The sequence below is a fragment of the Sinocyclocheilus rhinocerous genome, unplaced genomic scaffold (genome assembly GCF_001515625.1).
Source record: "Sinocyclocheilus rhinocerous isolate Xijiao unplaced genomic scaffold, SAMN03320098_v1.1 scaffold730, whole genome shotgun sequence".
In the NCBI taxonomy this organism is placed as follows: Eukaryota; Metazoa; Chordata; class Actinopteri; order Cypriniformes; family Cyprinidae; genus Sinocyclocheilus; species Sinocyclocheilus rhinocerous.
Genome location: NW_015670605.1, coordinates 274,799 through 290,573, shown reverse-complemented (window position 1 = coordinate 290,573; position 15,775 = coordinate 274,799). Strand labels below are relative to the sequence as shown.

Sequence of the window (15,775 nt, the reverse complement as noted above, 5' to 3'; positions counted from 1 at the left end):
TAAAATCATTCAATATTTTTTTTTTATTGATTGACAGTGCTAGTGTCCACCTATATTAACAGCCATCATTAATGTAGCTTAATGCATTGAAGCCCAAAGCTGAACCGTAAAGAAAGAGAGAGAAGGACAGCTTAAACCTCAGTTCCCAACTCCTTCCAAAATAAACACTCAGCCTGAGACAAAGAAGCCTCTTCAAACACTTGCACACGCAGGCTGAGGTGGTTATTGAGCTCTCGGACCCTCTGAAAGACTGTTCACCTTGCATTAGGATCAGAGTCAAGCCTCGCTGTGTTGAAGAGCTGCTATCTACTTGCCTGTGTGTTCAGAAAGTCTTGTGCTGAGAGACCTGAAAATGTCTCTAATATGTAGCTGCTGCTGTATTTCCAGTGTAAGAGGAAATGTCCACTGCTCAAAGGAAAAAATATAAGCTGTATGTCCTCAAAGACTGAAGGGTAAAGGTACTTAGACTGGAAAGACGGAGTTAAGTAATTGGAGACTAATAGAACTTGATTTGCCAATCAAAAATGACAGGACAGTAAAATGCTTGAGTTATTGACTGGAGGTGATGACACATTTTCACACACTTTCTGTTTAATTATCTGGCTATGTTCAGAAGAGCATACTAATATACTACTCTTATTATTTCTGCAGTATAATGTATGCATACTGTGAATAGTATGCAGATTTTCTGCATGCACAGAAAGCCAGAATAAGCTTTAAAAAAAAAATGGATAGTTCAGTCTGAATTCTGGTTGAATGAGGTGCATTTGATTATCTATTTATTTTTATTTGTTTACTTCTTATTTTTTGCTATTTTATAATTGATGATGTTCAGGAATAAATTATATTCTAAAATATATTAAAATAGAAAATCCTTATTTTAAATTGCAACAATATTTCACAATATTACTCTTTTTACTGTATTTCTGATTTTAAAAAAATGCAGCCTTGCTGAGCATAAGAAACTTTTTTTCAATATTTCAATGCTGCTTTATGCCTTACTTTATGTAAAAAAAAAAAGAAATAGAAAAAAACAGTAAGTATGCAGTATACAGTAGTTTGCTAGTATGCCACTCTCTCTCCCTCTCTTTATTTATCTGTCACTTTCTGTTCCAGTAATTTGAAGCAGGAATCAATCTTAAATAGACTTGTGCTGCTCTTATCTCTGATTGATTCTGCTGGTTAGCGATAATTTAAATCTCACCTACTCACAAGCAAATTAAACCCTGCACCAGTGTAAACGGGGTCCCTGTGTGCGTATGACGACACATAAGAGAGACCATGGACGTATGTCAGGGTGTGTTTGTATGTAAGCTGGGTGGTAAGCTTAAAACATGTCGACATTTTATAGCGGATTTGAGCACGTTTCATCCCATTAGAATTTAAAATCAGAACTATTTGTTTTATGAACAGCCAATGAATGCCTGACATAACACTAAATATTATGTGTGCCTCTCTTTCTTGCACTCTAAAGTTTCCAGTTTAAAAGCTATTACCCTATTTGTACAAGAATGGTTTCAAAATGTGTCAAACAGTAAATTATGCTCAAGAAAGCAAAAATAAATAAATAAATAAAAGCTTCATAAGCATTTTATCACTCAAACACGGACCTTGACAAGCGTTCCCTACAGACCTTTGATATTCACAAGCCATAACATTTATACAGCTTTCCACTGGATAAACAGCCCAAGTCAAAATTTCAGCCTCATAACTCAGCTTTTATACTTGTCCACAAATCAACCACTTCAAAACTGTTTAAAATGCTGCTAATTTTTGTTGTACAACAGATTACGAGACTGCCACAATTTGTTGAAATTTTAAAATTATGTTTTTACCAACCATTTTAATAAGAAGTCAATTGTTATTATTATTATTATTATTATTAACAACAAAAAAAATATAATAAATTATTTATAAAATAAAATAATAATAATAATAAAATAACAATGAAAAATGCTTCATATAGCTTTCATTGGATTCATTCTACAGTAATAATGAGTTTTTCTTCATTATATCAGTACATTTGTATCATTGTGATATTTTTTACTTTACGTCCCCCAAAAATATCAAAATTTATTTTAATACAAAAATAAATTATGCTCATCATAAGAAGGTCTAAGGTCTATTCAAATGGTTGTATGTTTGACCTGAATTTTCATGTATTTTTTGACACAATCATCATGTAACTGACCCACAAATCATTGGAACTGTATATGTCGTGAGTTTATTTAAAAAATAAAATAATAACAGTAATTGAAATAATTATAAAAGATCACGCCAAACTACTTCATATAGTTTTCATTCTTAGAATTAATTCAAATAATAAGGATTTTTTTTCTTTATTATAATATCAGGACAGCTGTACCACCGTGACATTTTTGACTTTATAACTTTCCTCCCAAAATATTTTAAAATAATTTGTATACAAAACAAACCAAAAATAAGTAAATAAATAAATAAATCATGCTCATCATTCAAGTGACTGTACAGTGTGTGTGAACTGAATGTTAATGTATTTTTGAACAAATGAACAGATCCGAGCATCATGTAATTGACCCACAAATCATTGCTGTTTCTGCACTAGTGAAGCAAAAATGGCACATTTATCGCCAGCAAATACATAGAGAAAATTTCCTAGCCCTAGGAAAAACTAGTGATGAGGGATCAAGGTGAGGAAGTCAGTCAATCCGACTGACCCGGACCTGTTATTCACATACGACGAATAGGGAAGTGCTGACTCTGAAATGCCCATCTCTGCCAGCAAAACGTGTGGATGGCAGTGTCAAAAACTGCTTACAGATCGGAAAGAAATAGCATGGAGTTATGCGAGCATGTTGCTGCTGACTCGAGCACTTTACAGCCAGGAGAGCAGATTCAGAAGAGTGACTAGACTGATAGGAGGTGAGCAGGTGAGAAAGCTTGACATCTGACTGATTCCAGCTCATTCTGAAGCTACTGCCATGAAGGCGAGCAGTGAGAGCTGTCAGGGGTTCCTGATGTCAGAAGAGTCTACGCTGGAGAAAATGTCATGTTCATGGAAACCACAAAGATGTTTCTACAAAAAGCTTCTCTCAGAAAGGAACAGTACTCACAGGCATACTTGTCCATCTGAATAATTAATATGTGTCAGGGAAATCAGGTGAGGGAAAAATATTCTCTTTTAAAACCTCACTGTGTTTGCGCATGGGTATGTCTCACCTCGTCTTTGTCTTCGACCTGTATGTACAGAGGCAGAGCGAAGCCGACCTGCGCCAGCTCTGTGATCAGGACGCGATATTCAGAGCTGTTAAACCTGGGCGGATTGTCATTTTTATCGATCAGCAGGATGGTGAAGGTGGTCATGACGGTGGCAGACGAGGGTGTGCGGTCGTCATTCAGCTCTGTGGCCTGCAGAGAGACAGAAAGACATACAGCGGATTAATCTGATGCCTGCGATCTCAATATATACAGCAGGGTCCAAATGAGAAAGAGTGTTCCATGAGATTTGGAAGGTGAATCTGGAAAAGCAAGAGAATATTTTAGGATTTTAAACAATTTCAAAACAAAGAAAAGTTACAATGTACAATGGGCAAGAACTATTGAAGCTTTTCAGAGAATTTGTGACGTTGATCATGGGACTCCTTAATACAAAAGTTCCAGATTTCCGTTTAAAGGGGTCATATGATGCTGCTAAAAAGAACATTATTTTGTGTTTAAACGAGGCGTTTTAGGAGGGCGTGGATGAGTCTTAACTTTTATAAAGAATATCCAACCTGGTCTCATGGCAAAAACATACCCGGGGACGGACAGCTTGTAACACTCCAAAGAGAAAGGAAAACTTGAAATTGCATCATATGACCCCTTTAAGATCTCTAGAAACTGTATGTGTAGAATTTATATATAACACAAAATAGAAAATAGAAGTACATTTTTCCCAAAATGTAACTTGTCCAACACTACTACTACTATGTAATAAAATATAATTACATCATTTGTTGTGACTATGCTTATTTATTCTCTTATTAAGTGAAATACATTTCTTAGCTGATTATACACATTTCTCTAAACGTAGTTTAAATCAGGTCAAGGCATTTAACACAGCCATAAAAACAATTTAGCTTCAATAATCATCCAACTTAATTATAAAGTCAAATAATGTACCTATTCTCAGGTCATGTAAAACTTGAATGACTGAAACAAACATTGACAGCAATATTACTTTCAAAATATAAACATATAAATAAAATATATTTAAAAAAAACTGCAAGTCAAGCATATCTGTTCTAGATGAGAAAGAGCTGATTGTTAAAAAGAATAACACAAAAAAGAACAATGTAACGTAATTAGCAATTCCTGACTAGGTCATATCATCAAATTAAGTCAAATATTTAATAAATGAGCATGCAGGGAGCAGATGCGATATTCTGCAGAAATCAGTTGAATGTTCTACCATTAATTAGTTATTTTATTGACTAATCATTTTATTGACAACTGAGTAAAATAATAAAAAGAATTTGGTTTAGAAACAATTTTTTGACTAAGAAATCGCTAGTAAATTTCAAAAACAATTACCAAAAACAGCAACACACTGAATTAAAAATGAAATTTTGAAGTCGAAAATCTGAAAAATAATTTTCTTGTAAAACATACTTTATATTTGTTTTGCTTCGAAAAAGTATTTTTTTATAGTGTACTTGCAAAAAAAAAAAAGGAAAACAAATGCTCCCCAAAACTGTAGCAGACACACAACACCACCATCCATCTCTCTAATGTGAGAAAAAAACATTATAAGGAGCTGTAGAAAAGGAAAGGAGAAGCAAAAGAAAGAAAAAATATATACAAGTGACAGAGAGAGACAGTGCGAGATACGAAACGAGAGAGGAACGGATGTGATAATAGAGGGAATATGGCAGTAAGCAGCATTAACGTTTAGTCTTCAATCTCCTCCATTTGTTCAACTCTGCCTCTTTATTAAATCAGAGGGGAGGATTCTGGGAGAAATCCCACAGGTCTGCCGTAAGTGGGGGCACACGGGGGCCAGCGCGGGAGAACAGACACAGCCAATAAGATTTAGGATGAACAAGTCTTATCGACAGGAAACAATTGCTCGCAATCACTTTCTTTCTTCCCTCCCTCTCCTTCTCGTTTTGAGCGATGGAGTCGCAGAGAAATCAAAAGGAATAATGGTGTTTTGTGACGGAGGGATGCAGGGTGAATGGAGGTTGGAGGTGCGGCGATGCTGCGGGTCCAGGTTAATCATGAATTGTGTCGTTTAACACCCCCTTGCACATCTCTTCTCTATCCCTCCATATTATAAATGCACTGACCTCCAGCCCAATGCACACTAGCCTATCCAAGCTCTGTGAAGCTGAGAAATTTGTTTTATTACTTTTCACTCGAAATCAATAATGCCACCAATAAGAGAGAGGGTGACAGAGAGAGAGAGAGAGAGAGTAAGAAGATAAAATGGTAAAAGGAAAAAAAAATATATATATATAGGAGCAGAGGCTCAGGAGAGAGAAATAGATAATGAAAATCTATAACTTATGAATATTTTGGGAGGTGTTTCTTGCGTTTGCTTTGTTTTGTGTTTCACTTTTCATGGCAAACATTGATTTCAATTTAGAGGACTACAGCTGCAGTTTATGACTGCAAATACAGCTGAAGAATCCAAAACACATTTATGAAACTGTCTGGATGGGAATATATATAATATTACGGGCAGAGAAAGAGGCAACAATAATCAGTGAACATTTAAACATACCGGTGACCAAAACTTCCTTATTAAACAGAACAGTTTGGCCCTAATATCTGACTGGATGAATCACTCTGAAGTCCTTGTAAAATTGTTGATTTTGATTTAGAAGTTTTCACTGCACAAAATATCAAAATAACATACAAGTACATTTAAAATAGCTTTTACATTTTTCAGATTCTGTTACATAATTGTGACCCTGGACCACAAAACCAGTCATCCAGAAATTGAGATTTATACACCATCTCAAAGCTTTCCATTGATGTATGGTTTGTTAGGATAGGGCAATATTTGGCCGAGATACGATTATTTGAAAATCTGGAATCTGAGGGTGCAAAAAAATCAAAATGTTGAGAAAATCGCCTTTAAAGTTGTCCAAATGAAGTTCTTGTAATGATATTTACAGTAGGAAATTTACTAAATATCTTCATGGAACATGATCTTTACTTAATATCCTAATTATTTTTGGCATAAAAGAAAAATCAATAATTTTGACCCATACAATGTATTTTTGGCTATTGCTACAAATATACCCCAGCGACTTAAGACTGGTTTTGTGGTCCAGGGTCACAACTGGTAGTGTTATTTTGTCATATATTTGTCACTGCTGTTGTGCTTTGGTGGTAAAAAATAAAGCATAAGCAACTTTAGGGTTTGTGTCTACCAAATCTACCGACACCAGCAGCAGTCCAATGTGTTCATATCAGAGCAGAGGCGATAATGATGACAAGTGTGTTTCAGATCCCAACCCAGAGAGATAATGACAGAAATCTACAGAGGTCCAAATAGCCACCAATCTTTTGGAAACAGAATTCCACACACAGCAGTTTGAATAAAGTGCTAATCTAAAACAGCTCTTTACTGGGGTGTCTGAAGTCCCAGACATGTCATCTGTTGGTAAACAGTATTTTCAGATGCACACCTGTTACTGCACATCAATGCAATTTAAACAGCGGCAAGAAAAAGTATGTGAAATCTTTGCAATTGGTTTGGTTTCTGCATTAATTGGTCATAAACTGTCATCTGATCTTCATCAACGTAGTAAGTATTAACAAACGCAATGTGCTTAAGCTAACAACACACAAGCATTTTATGTCCAACTAATGTAGAAAACCAACCAATTCTAATGGGTTCACATACTTCTTCTTGCCACTACTGTATACATACACTAGTGTTCAACAATTTGGGGTCGATAAGATTATTTTTCTTTTTCATTTTGAAAGTCGTCGCATATGCTCATCAGGCCTGCATTTATTTGATAAAAAAAATACAGTAAAATCAGTAATCTGTGTTTCAATTTGAATATATTTTCAAATGTAATTTATTCCTATAATAGCAAAAGTGAATTTTCAGCATTACTCCAGTCTTCAGTGTCACATGATTCTTCAGAAATCATTCTAATATGCTGATGTGCAAGAAACATTATTATCAATGTTGAAAACCGTTGTGCTGCTTCATATTTATTTGTGGAAACTGATAACCCGAACCCAAACATTTAAATGGTTATTTATGTACCATATTAATAACAGTCATTTCAGATTGTCAAGCCCATGTTATTTAAATTTTTTTAGCATGATAACTGTGTGATCATGAGAGTATCATACTTGTGGTGTTTTATTGGAATTATTTTAAAAGTTGCTGTAAACTAAAGTCTGTCTGTTCTTCTTTCTATTTCTCCTCTTTTGTTCTTTTTCTTCCTCTCCTTCTTTCTCATCCCCATGCCCATATAGCCCGAAAAGGTGGCAAAGGTGTGTGTGTGTGTGTGTGTGTGTGTGTGAGACAGAGAGAGAGAGAGAGAGAGAGAGAGAGAGAGAGAGACTATTTCAGGAGCCTAAAGGCCTCTGCTAAACTGAGCTCTCAGAGATGGAGAAACAGGAACAAAGAGTTTCCCTAGCTGAGGTCTAGAGGGACATTAAAACACACACACACAACTCCAGTGTTTGGCCCTGGAACTGTCAGCGGGGGACAGAGATAACGATGACATCACACACACACACACACATACCGTGGCTACAACAGTAGCAGATTAATATATTTGTGTCATATATTAGTATTAGTATTTTCTTGTGAAACATACTCTTAATAATGCTTTATTTATTTATTTATATAACTTATTGAACATAATAACATGATGTAAATATATAATAATAATAATAATAATAATAATAATAATAATAATAATAATAATCGAGTCCAGTTCAGTGCAATTTGAAGTGATTTGCATGTTTGTAATAGCTATGCAAAAGAATTAAAAATGTATTGAAAGCTCCAGGGTCAGTGAGACCTTTTCACATAGTGATCCTGATATGCTCAATGTGGGTAAATGGCTCGATAAATTACAGTCACACTCTGCAAACATTTACTGTAGAATCAATACTGCATTTGGCAGAGATCCCAATGAGTTCAGCTCAGGGGACGAGAGACTAACCAGAGCTACTACATGAGAATTTCTGGAAACAGAACAAATGTGCTTATATGCAATTTCATTCCTGATTTAAAATCAATCTTGACCTTGAAACATTACAGAAGAGATTTAAATAATGCATTAGTGGATTTGAATCTCACACAGGGTTGAAAGACGTATGATAAAAGGTTTTAAGAGCTTAAGGAACTTCACTATTCTGATTCCAATTCCACAAAACGATTCCAGTTTCTCAACAAATCTATGAACAGCTCTTTTGGTACTATTGAGGAAGCACTCAAAAGAATCTGTCCAAATGATACATCAAAGAAAAACTACTGTATTCTTAGTGGTTTTTTTTATTTTTACTTCAGCACCGTTAATTAGAACAAAACCCCTTTTCCAAATAACCTTCTGTTAAAGAACAGCTAATGGAACTATGCATCATAAAATATAAGAGTGGTTCTCAAAAATTAACTTCCAACCCTAGAACTTGAAATTGAACAAATCCTTTTGAGAAATAATTTCACAGCTCAAAAACACTTTTTAATGAATCGTCTTGAAAACCTCCACATCTAGGTTTGAGTCTCACCTTTACTGTGATGGTGAATCCGGATGAGTACAAAGGGTTTTCCCGGTCCAGCTGTCCACTCACTTTCAGGGATCCGCTGATGTAGTCAAGAGCAAACACGCTGTTGGTGTTACCTGATGAACAGAATAATAAAAGGAATTTTGTGGCAAAAGGGTCGAAATATGTTTCTGTTTGCACTGAATACTAACATATTAAACGGAAGAGTCTGTACCATTCATTACACTTGACTTTTTAGCATTTAGATATTTTAATAATTGGAGGGTCATGATTGTAAAGTGGTTAAATATCTGAGCCCAAACTCAAAGGTTGTAGGTCAAAATCCTCAGAGGCATCAGTGAAGTGGAGAGTCACTGAGTTCCCTAATCACCATTCTGCCCTAGAGCAGGGCACTTAACCTCCGCTCCAGGGGGAACGTCCCTATCATCAGCTAAGGATTTATAAGAATTAATCTGATCATTTCTATCCTAGAAAATTAGGGCTGGATGGCATGACAGCTTATGCCAAAATTTTTAAAAATTTGCACACCAATAAGAGGATTCTAGAATTCAGGATTCTAATAACATTATTATAGATCTATCTAATGGTCTGTAAGGCATGTAAACCTTCAAACGTCAAGACTTTGCTTTTCTAGACAATTTTTTTAAACATTAATTAATTTCAATGCAATTCTACTTGATTGCATTCCAATTTTGTAGTGCAATCATGCACCCTTTTGCTCATGATCTAAATTGTAATTTAAAGGCATTCTTAATTTAATTCTGAAAACACACACAATCCTCATTATTTAATGTAAGTCAGGCAGGCATACGGCACCATAATGAAGTCTGAGAGAGAAGATTGAGTTATGACATTATAATTGAACATTATGAGGTCAAACAATTAATATATATGAAAAAATAATATTATAAAAAATATATTAAGAATTGTTCAGAATAAGATCCATAACATGCATTTACAAAACAGAAAGAGTCCGTTTTCATTTCATGCCGACTTTAATTGGCGCGACGCAAGTGTTTTTTGCTAGTTTCAGCCCAACGCAGTTGTCATTTTCACGTCCTGCGCCGCGTTGTTTAAATAGCAAATGCATTTGCGCCCATTTGTGCGCCCATGGGCATGCTGGTCTGAAAACGAGGTGTGTTCAAGCACATTGCTGGCATGTTGCTATTTTGAGGAACTGAAAATAGACTGCGCCATTGACCAACAAAAACCTGGTCTAAAGTCAATGGCGCAGTAGTTTTTTTTGTTATTTAAAGAGCGCGTTAGTATAGGCGGGTCCACACCGCGCGTACACTCTTGCTTATTACACACACAGGGACGCACAGCAGCACACAAACATGCCAAATTAAAAAAATTAAAGGATTGCAATGTAAAAGATTACTATTGTTTAGGCTACATAAATATAAAAATGCCTACATGTCACAATGGATAGTCATTGCATGTATCAGAATTAGGCTACCTATTTGCTCGTGCACGAGTCTTTGCGCTTGCAAATGTGTAAATAGCAAATCCGCCATGGCACGAGCGCAACTGGCTCTTAAAGGAATGGGAGATGAGACTCTGATAATGTAAAAGATTATTATTGTGTAGGCTACATAAATATAAAAATGCCTACATGTCATAATGGATAGTCATTGCATGTATCAGAATTAGGCTACCTATTTGCTCGCGCACGAGCAGCTTCGTTTCATCTATGCGCTAGCAAATTCCGCCGTGTAAATAGCAAATCCGCCATGGCGCGAGCGCAACTGGCTCTTAAAGGGAATGGGAGATGAGATTCTGATTGGTTTATTGCACGTTATGCCCAAAACACACCCATTACTCATTAAGAGAACCATGCGCCGGGCACGCCAACCGTTTTTCCCGTCGTTAAACTAGCAAAAGTGGATTTGGACACGCCCTAAGTGCACCTGCGCCGTGCGCTTTAGACTTTGCACTTAGATCCTTAAAATAGGGCCCTGTGTGTGTTTTACATCAAAATGTGCCCACAACTACTGTATTTTGGAAGAAATTTTTTCTACAAGCTCCAACATGATGAATTTAACTTCTGAAACATCATGGTCATCAAGACTCTTCTAATTATACTAGGTGTGTTACTAAATCATACTTCAACGCTTAGGTCAACAAAATGCTAGACATAGATAAAGAGTAAGAAACAGAAACAAAATCCTTCCTCTTCTGTACTGTCTGACAGAGAGCAGACGTGTGGTTTGGGACTGGACCTCTCCCTGGTCTGGGATAGAGGAAAGTAATATCTTCAGACCAAGGGAACCTGTCAATTAATCCGTTACTCCTGAGATATCATGCTGGTTTTGGGTAATTAGTTCAGTGCTTGGCAGCAGCGGCCCAAACTTTTGGGCTACAACAGAACACTAGACCGGCTCGCCATCTAATCCACTATTCTTTTCTAATTCATCTTCCACTCAAAACATTTTATACTCCCTCGGTAAACTGTTCATCTCATTAACACCTCACTTTCCTTAATTACATGATATCTCAGTAATTATTTTCATTATATTTTCATGTCTCTCTCTCCATCTCTCACAGCTGCAGTGTATATTCTCTGCAAACTAATTAAGCCCATCAGATGCAGATGGCACACAGAGTGACACACAATCTGTCTTCTCCACCAGCAGTCTTCTTTTGTTCTAAATGATAGATCTAACCTCTGTACAGCTCTCATCACGTACAATCATGTACTACTAAAGATCATCAGCCCCCCCCCAATCGCTCCGTTCGCTACCTACTCACTCCTACATTCCTCCACATCCCCCTTCCCATGTAAAACCATCCAACTTAGTTCCTCCACCTCCATCTTGCTCCCTGCCTCCACCTCCCCTTTAAGAAAAATCATACAACTGTAATTATTAATGAAAACAAAGCTGGTCAAGACAATCGTTGAATGCTGAATTGACAAAGTCTTATTTGAAAGCTAAAAAGAATGTTGCTTTAAAATACAACTTTATATTTATTTATAGGCATTACAGACCATAAGATAGATAGATAGATAGATAGATAGATAGATAGACAGACACAGACATACAGACAGATACATAGATCGATTCAAATTCAATAGATGGGCAGACTGAAAGACAGACTGAAAGACAGAATTCTAAATATTGCATAGTCCTGTCCTCCTAATCTCTTGCATTCCACCAGACCCCCCATAGCTCTATTCCACCCCATCATTAAGTTTCTTCACCTCCTTCTTCCCAGGTACTCAAACTTTTATTCTTCCTCGTTCTTCTCATCTCAGGTGTTCACTATTGTTATGCTAAATTGGACATAGCCACAGCACTGCAGTATTGACACTGGATTGAGACAGAGCTTGTTGAGCATGCATGAGCGACTCAGAGCTGCCCTGCAGAGATAGCTGTGATTTATACATTCAAATAGCAATCTGAACCATCGGCGTAATGGAAATCAAACAATGGGAGTACCCAGCTTGATTGAGAGCGCTTGAACCGAGTGTATGCATGCGCCTCTGCTAGCGTGAATATATTGGCTCCTCTGGGCATCGACGGCCAATTAGAACACACACTTTAATTCACTTTCCCAACTGACCAGTGTGAAATCAAACGTGCAGCTGAGAGCCACGCTGACCTGATGGATTCATTCAAATTAGAATGTTTGGCTGTTCACTGCAGTAAGACCACTGAAGAGCATGCTGATTTGGAATGATAATCATCCTTATCTGGTAATGCAAATATATTTCTTAAGGTGTGGTGCAGACGCAGACTCATTTCTGAGGGGGTTGTGAGGACACACTAATTATAAACTTGGCATGAAGAGAGATTTTATGGATTTTAAATATATTTTCATCATATATCGATGAACTGTCTAAAAGTCGCATGAAATTTAAATTAAATTTTTTTTATTTCTGTCATTATTTATCATAAAATCGCTCCAAATCAGGGTTTTTATCGTTAACAAACCAAAACTAAAACCATAAAAAATTTCATTACTAAAATACATTTCATTTCATTATTAAAATAAATATTAACTTAAAATATTAATTCAAATTAAAATAGAATATAAAATTAAAATTAATTGAAAATATTAACAAAAACTATACTATTATGTCAATGATACTAATATAAGACTGTTACAAACACTTTTCATTACAAGTTTTGAGAAAATTTAAATTAATAAATAAATACTTTTTTTTGAGAGTGACATGAACCAATCGCTTTTCATGGAAAAAAACTGAATTGACATAAGGGTGAGAAAATAATGACAGAATTTTCCTCATTGAATAAACTACTCCTTCAACTAGAGGCAACAAAGCACAGGTTAATAATTTAGTAACTGTACACGGAGTCAGCAGACGAGAGCTGAGATTTAGAGGCAGTAACATTAGCGTGAGATAAGCAGACTCTTCAGAAGACCAGAATGATGCCGCGTTCTGCCTGACAGAACAAAAACTCTCCCCCGCAGAGATTGACATCTCATCAACACACAAATTGACAGCAGAGAGAATTCACTGTTGGAGAAATCAAGCTCAGCTGAAGCTGATGGAGAGAATAAAGAGGCGCGTGTGAGTGAGTGGAGCTGTGCAGGAGAGCAGATAGCTCACTCACTCTAATCCTGCTGAGAGCCAGCAGCCAAGGGAGCTTAAGACAAGCACACCAACACACCACAGCAAAGAGAGTAAGCTGCCGGGAAATTACAGTGCTGGGGAAACCCTTTCCTTATGCCCTTTAATGGAATTTAATTATTGTCTAATAGATGAGCTAAAAGGATTTGTTAACAATTTTCCCCTCAGCTTAACAAGAGCAATATATTATTATTATTATTATTATAAATAACAATAATAATAATAATAGTAATAATACTTTTAAAACAATAATATTATACACTACTGTTTAAAAGTGTGGTTTGGGGATTTTTTTAATTAATAGTTTTATTCAGCAATAATGCATTAAATTGATCAAAAAGTACAGTAAATACATTTATAATGTTACAAAAGATTTCCATTTTAAATAAACGTTGTTCTTTTAAACTTTCTATTCATCATAGAATCCTGAAAAAAGCATCATTATTTCCACAAAAATAGTAAGCAGCACTACTGTTTTCAACATTTATAATATTAAGAAATGTTTCTTGAGCACCTAAATATTTCCTAAATATTTAGCTTTGCCATCACTAAATAAAATTAAAGTTAATTATTTTAAATTGTAATAATATTTCACATTAATTACTGTTTTTACTGTATTTTTGAGCAAATAAATGTAGCCTTTGTAAGCACAAGGAGTTTTCTTTTAAAAAAACATTACAAAAATCTTACTACTTCTTCTTAATAATAATAATAATAACAATAATAAATAGTGAAAAACAACAGCAGCAACAACAATAATAATAATAATTATTATTATTGTTTTGTTTTTGCAGCTGTTTTTTTTATTATTGAAAGTAACTCAAACAAACACTGTTTATAATTCAAGGCTAAATTATTAAGTCAACATAAAATCAATATTAGCTCTGTTTTTAATACTAATTACACAACATTAAATATGGTTTTACCTGCAGGAAGAATAATAAAATGTTGTTGAATGCATAAAACCATCAAAATTCCATAGACCAAAATTGTCAGTTTTCCTATTTAGCCTATGCTATGTTAATAATTTGGCGTATGATAAACATACGTATGAAAAAATCTAGATCCAGCTGAGAACTGATCTACATTTCCATCCATGTAATATATGTCATATGCAGCAGGAGTTTCCTGAAATATTCCTCATCTAAAGTCGCAGCCCTATGTGTGCTGACACTCTTCCTCCCAGACAGCACTTGTTTGCCTTCTGTTTGTGAAGGCACTGTAAAATCAATTAAAGTCACAGTCCATCATCTGCACGTCTGAGCTTAGCTGAACCTCACGCTAAAGAAGAGGAATGAGACTCCACTGCCCTCAGCCTCTGTTACCGCGGCACCTGATATCTCTCTGTTTCAGACTGATTTACTACAAGAGCCGCGTCGCCAGCCTTGATCTTAGCCATGCTAACAGAGCGACGCTAATTAGCTCATAGTTATGGGTTAGTGAACCTGCGCAGCAGATAGCCATGCTTCGTCGCATCTATGAAGTCAGTCAGGCAACAAATTAGTGGACACGCCGTGAATTAGTGAATAATTTCATTAGGCTGTCAGCGAGCAGGAGAGGAGTTGCAGCGGGGGGTGGGTTTCAGTGTCAGCTGAAATACGTCCGAAAGGGATGATTTCAAAACAAAAACAGTGGGTTTAAAAGACAAAATACAGTGTTAGCTCACCAATGATCTAGCGCTTAATGCCTAAGACTGACTTGTTTCTGTTCTAGCCAGTAGGTGGTGACATGTGACTGTCTTTATGATTGGGTCATTTACTCAATCGATTTATTCAAAACACTAATTGATTCAGAAATGAATGAAATGAGCAAGTTATTGAATCACTCACTCAACCGATTTGTTCCCAAACACTGATTCATTCAGGAACCAGTGGGTCTCATTCACTAAGTGTATGTATGCAAGAATGTGTGTGTGAAATCTGCATGCGAACATTTCACAAACAAATGAAGATTCACTTATAGCTTTATTATAAATTTACGAAAAAAATGTAGGATCTGTAACCACAGCAGAGGTGGGGGTAAGTCACACATGTTCAAATCTCAAGCAAGTCTCAAGTCCCTATCATCAAGTCCCAAGTAAATCAAGTCTCAGTGCAAACAAACCAAGCAAGCCAAGCCACTGGCTTACCTCAAGCAAGTCAAGTTGAGTTACAGTACCAAACAGAAACAAGTATATTTTATTTTTGCCACAACCATATTTATTTTTACCCCAGAAATTAACTTAAAGCTGCAGTCCGTAAGTTTTGCCTCTTTGTTGCCATCTCTGTTTGAAAACCTGGAATTGCAGCTGTGTGCGGAATTATCTAGCTTGCGTGGGTTGTGAGTCGGCACGGCTCCAGCGCAAATGAATCTAATGTTCTGATAAGTATGTGTGGCAGTCAGTCACCGCACCGGTGTGGATATTTACTGTACTTCGCAATCACAGATTCTAGCCTACGTCTTGGAATATATGAC

At 36.0% G+C, this 15,775-nt stretch overlaps 1 protein-coding gene across 1 annotated transcript in view; it reads right to left on the bottom strand.

Annotated features, from left to right (window-relative positions):
* The window catches only part of LOC107734258 (cadherin-23-like), a 236,996-nt gene that overhangs the window by 98,692 nt on the left and 122,529 nt on the right, over positions 1 to 15,775 (bottom strand). The window contains exons 7-8 of the mRNA XM_016546172.1: positions 8,728 to 8,840; positions 3,199 to 3,387 (exon numbers count right to left, since the gene is read on the bottom strand). Of these exons, the coding sequence (XP_016401658.1) occupies positions 3,199 to 3,387; positions 8,728 to 8,840 (302 nt within the window). The remainder of the gene's footprint in view (positions 1 to 3,198; positions 3,388 to 8,727; positions 8,841 to 15,775) is intronic.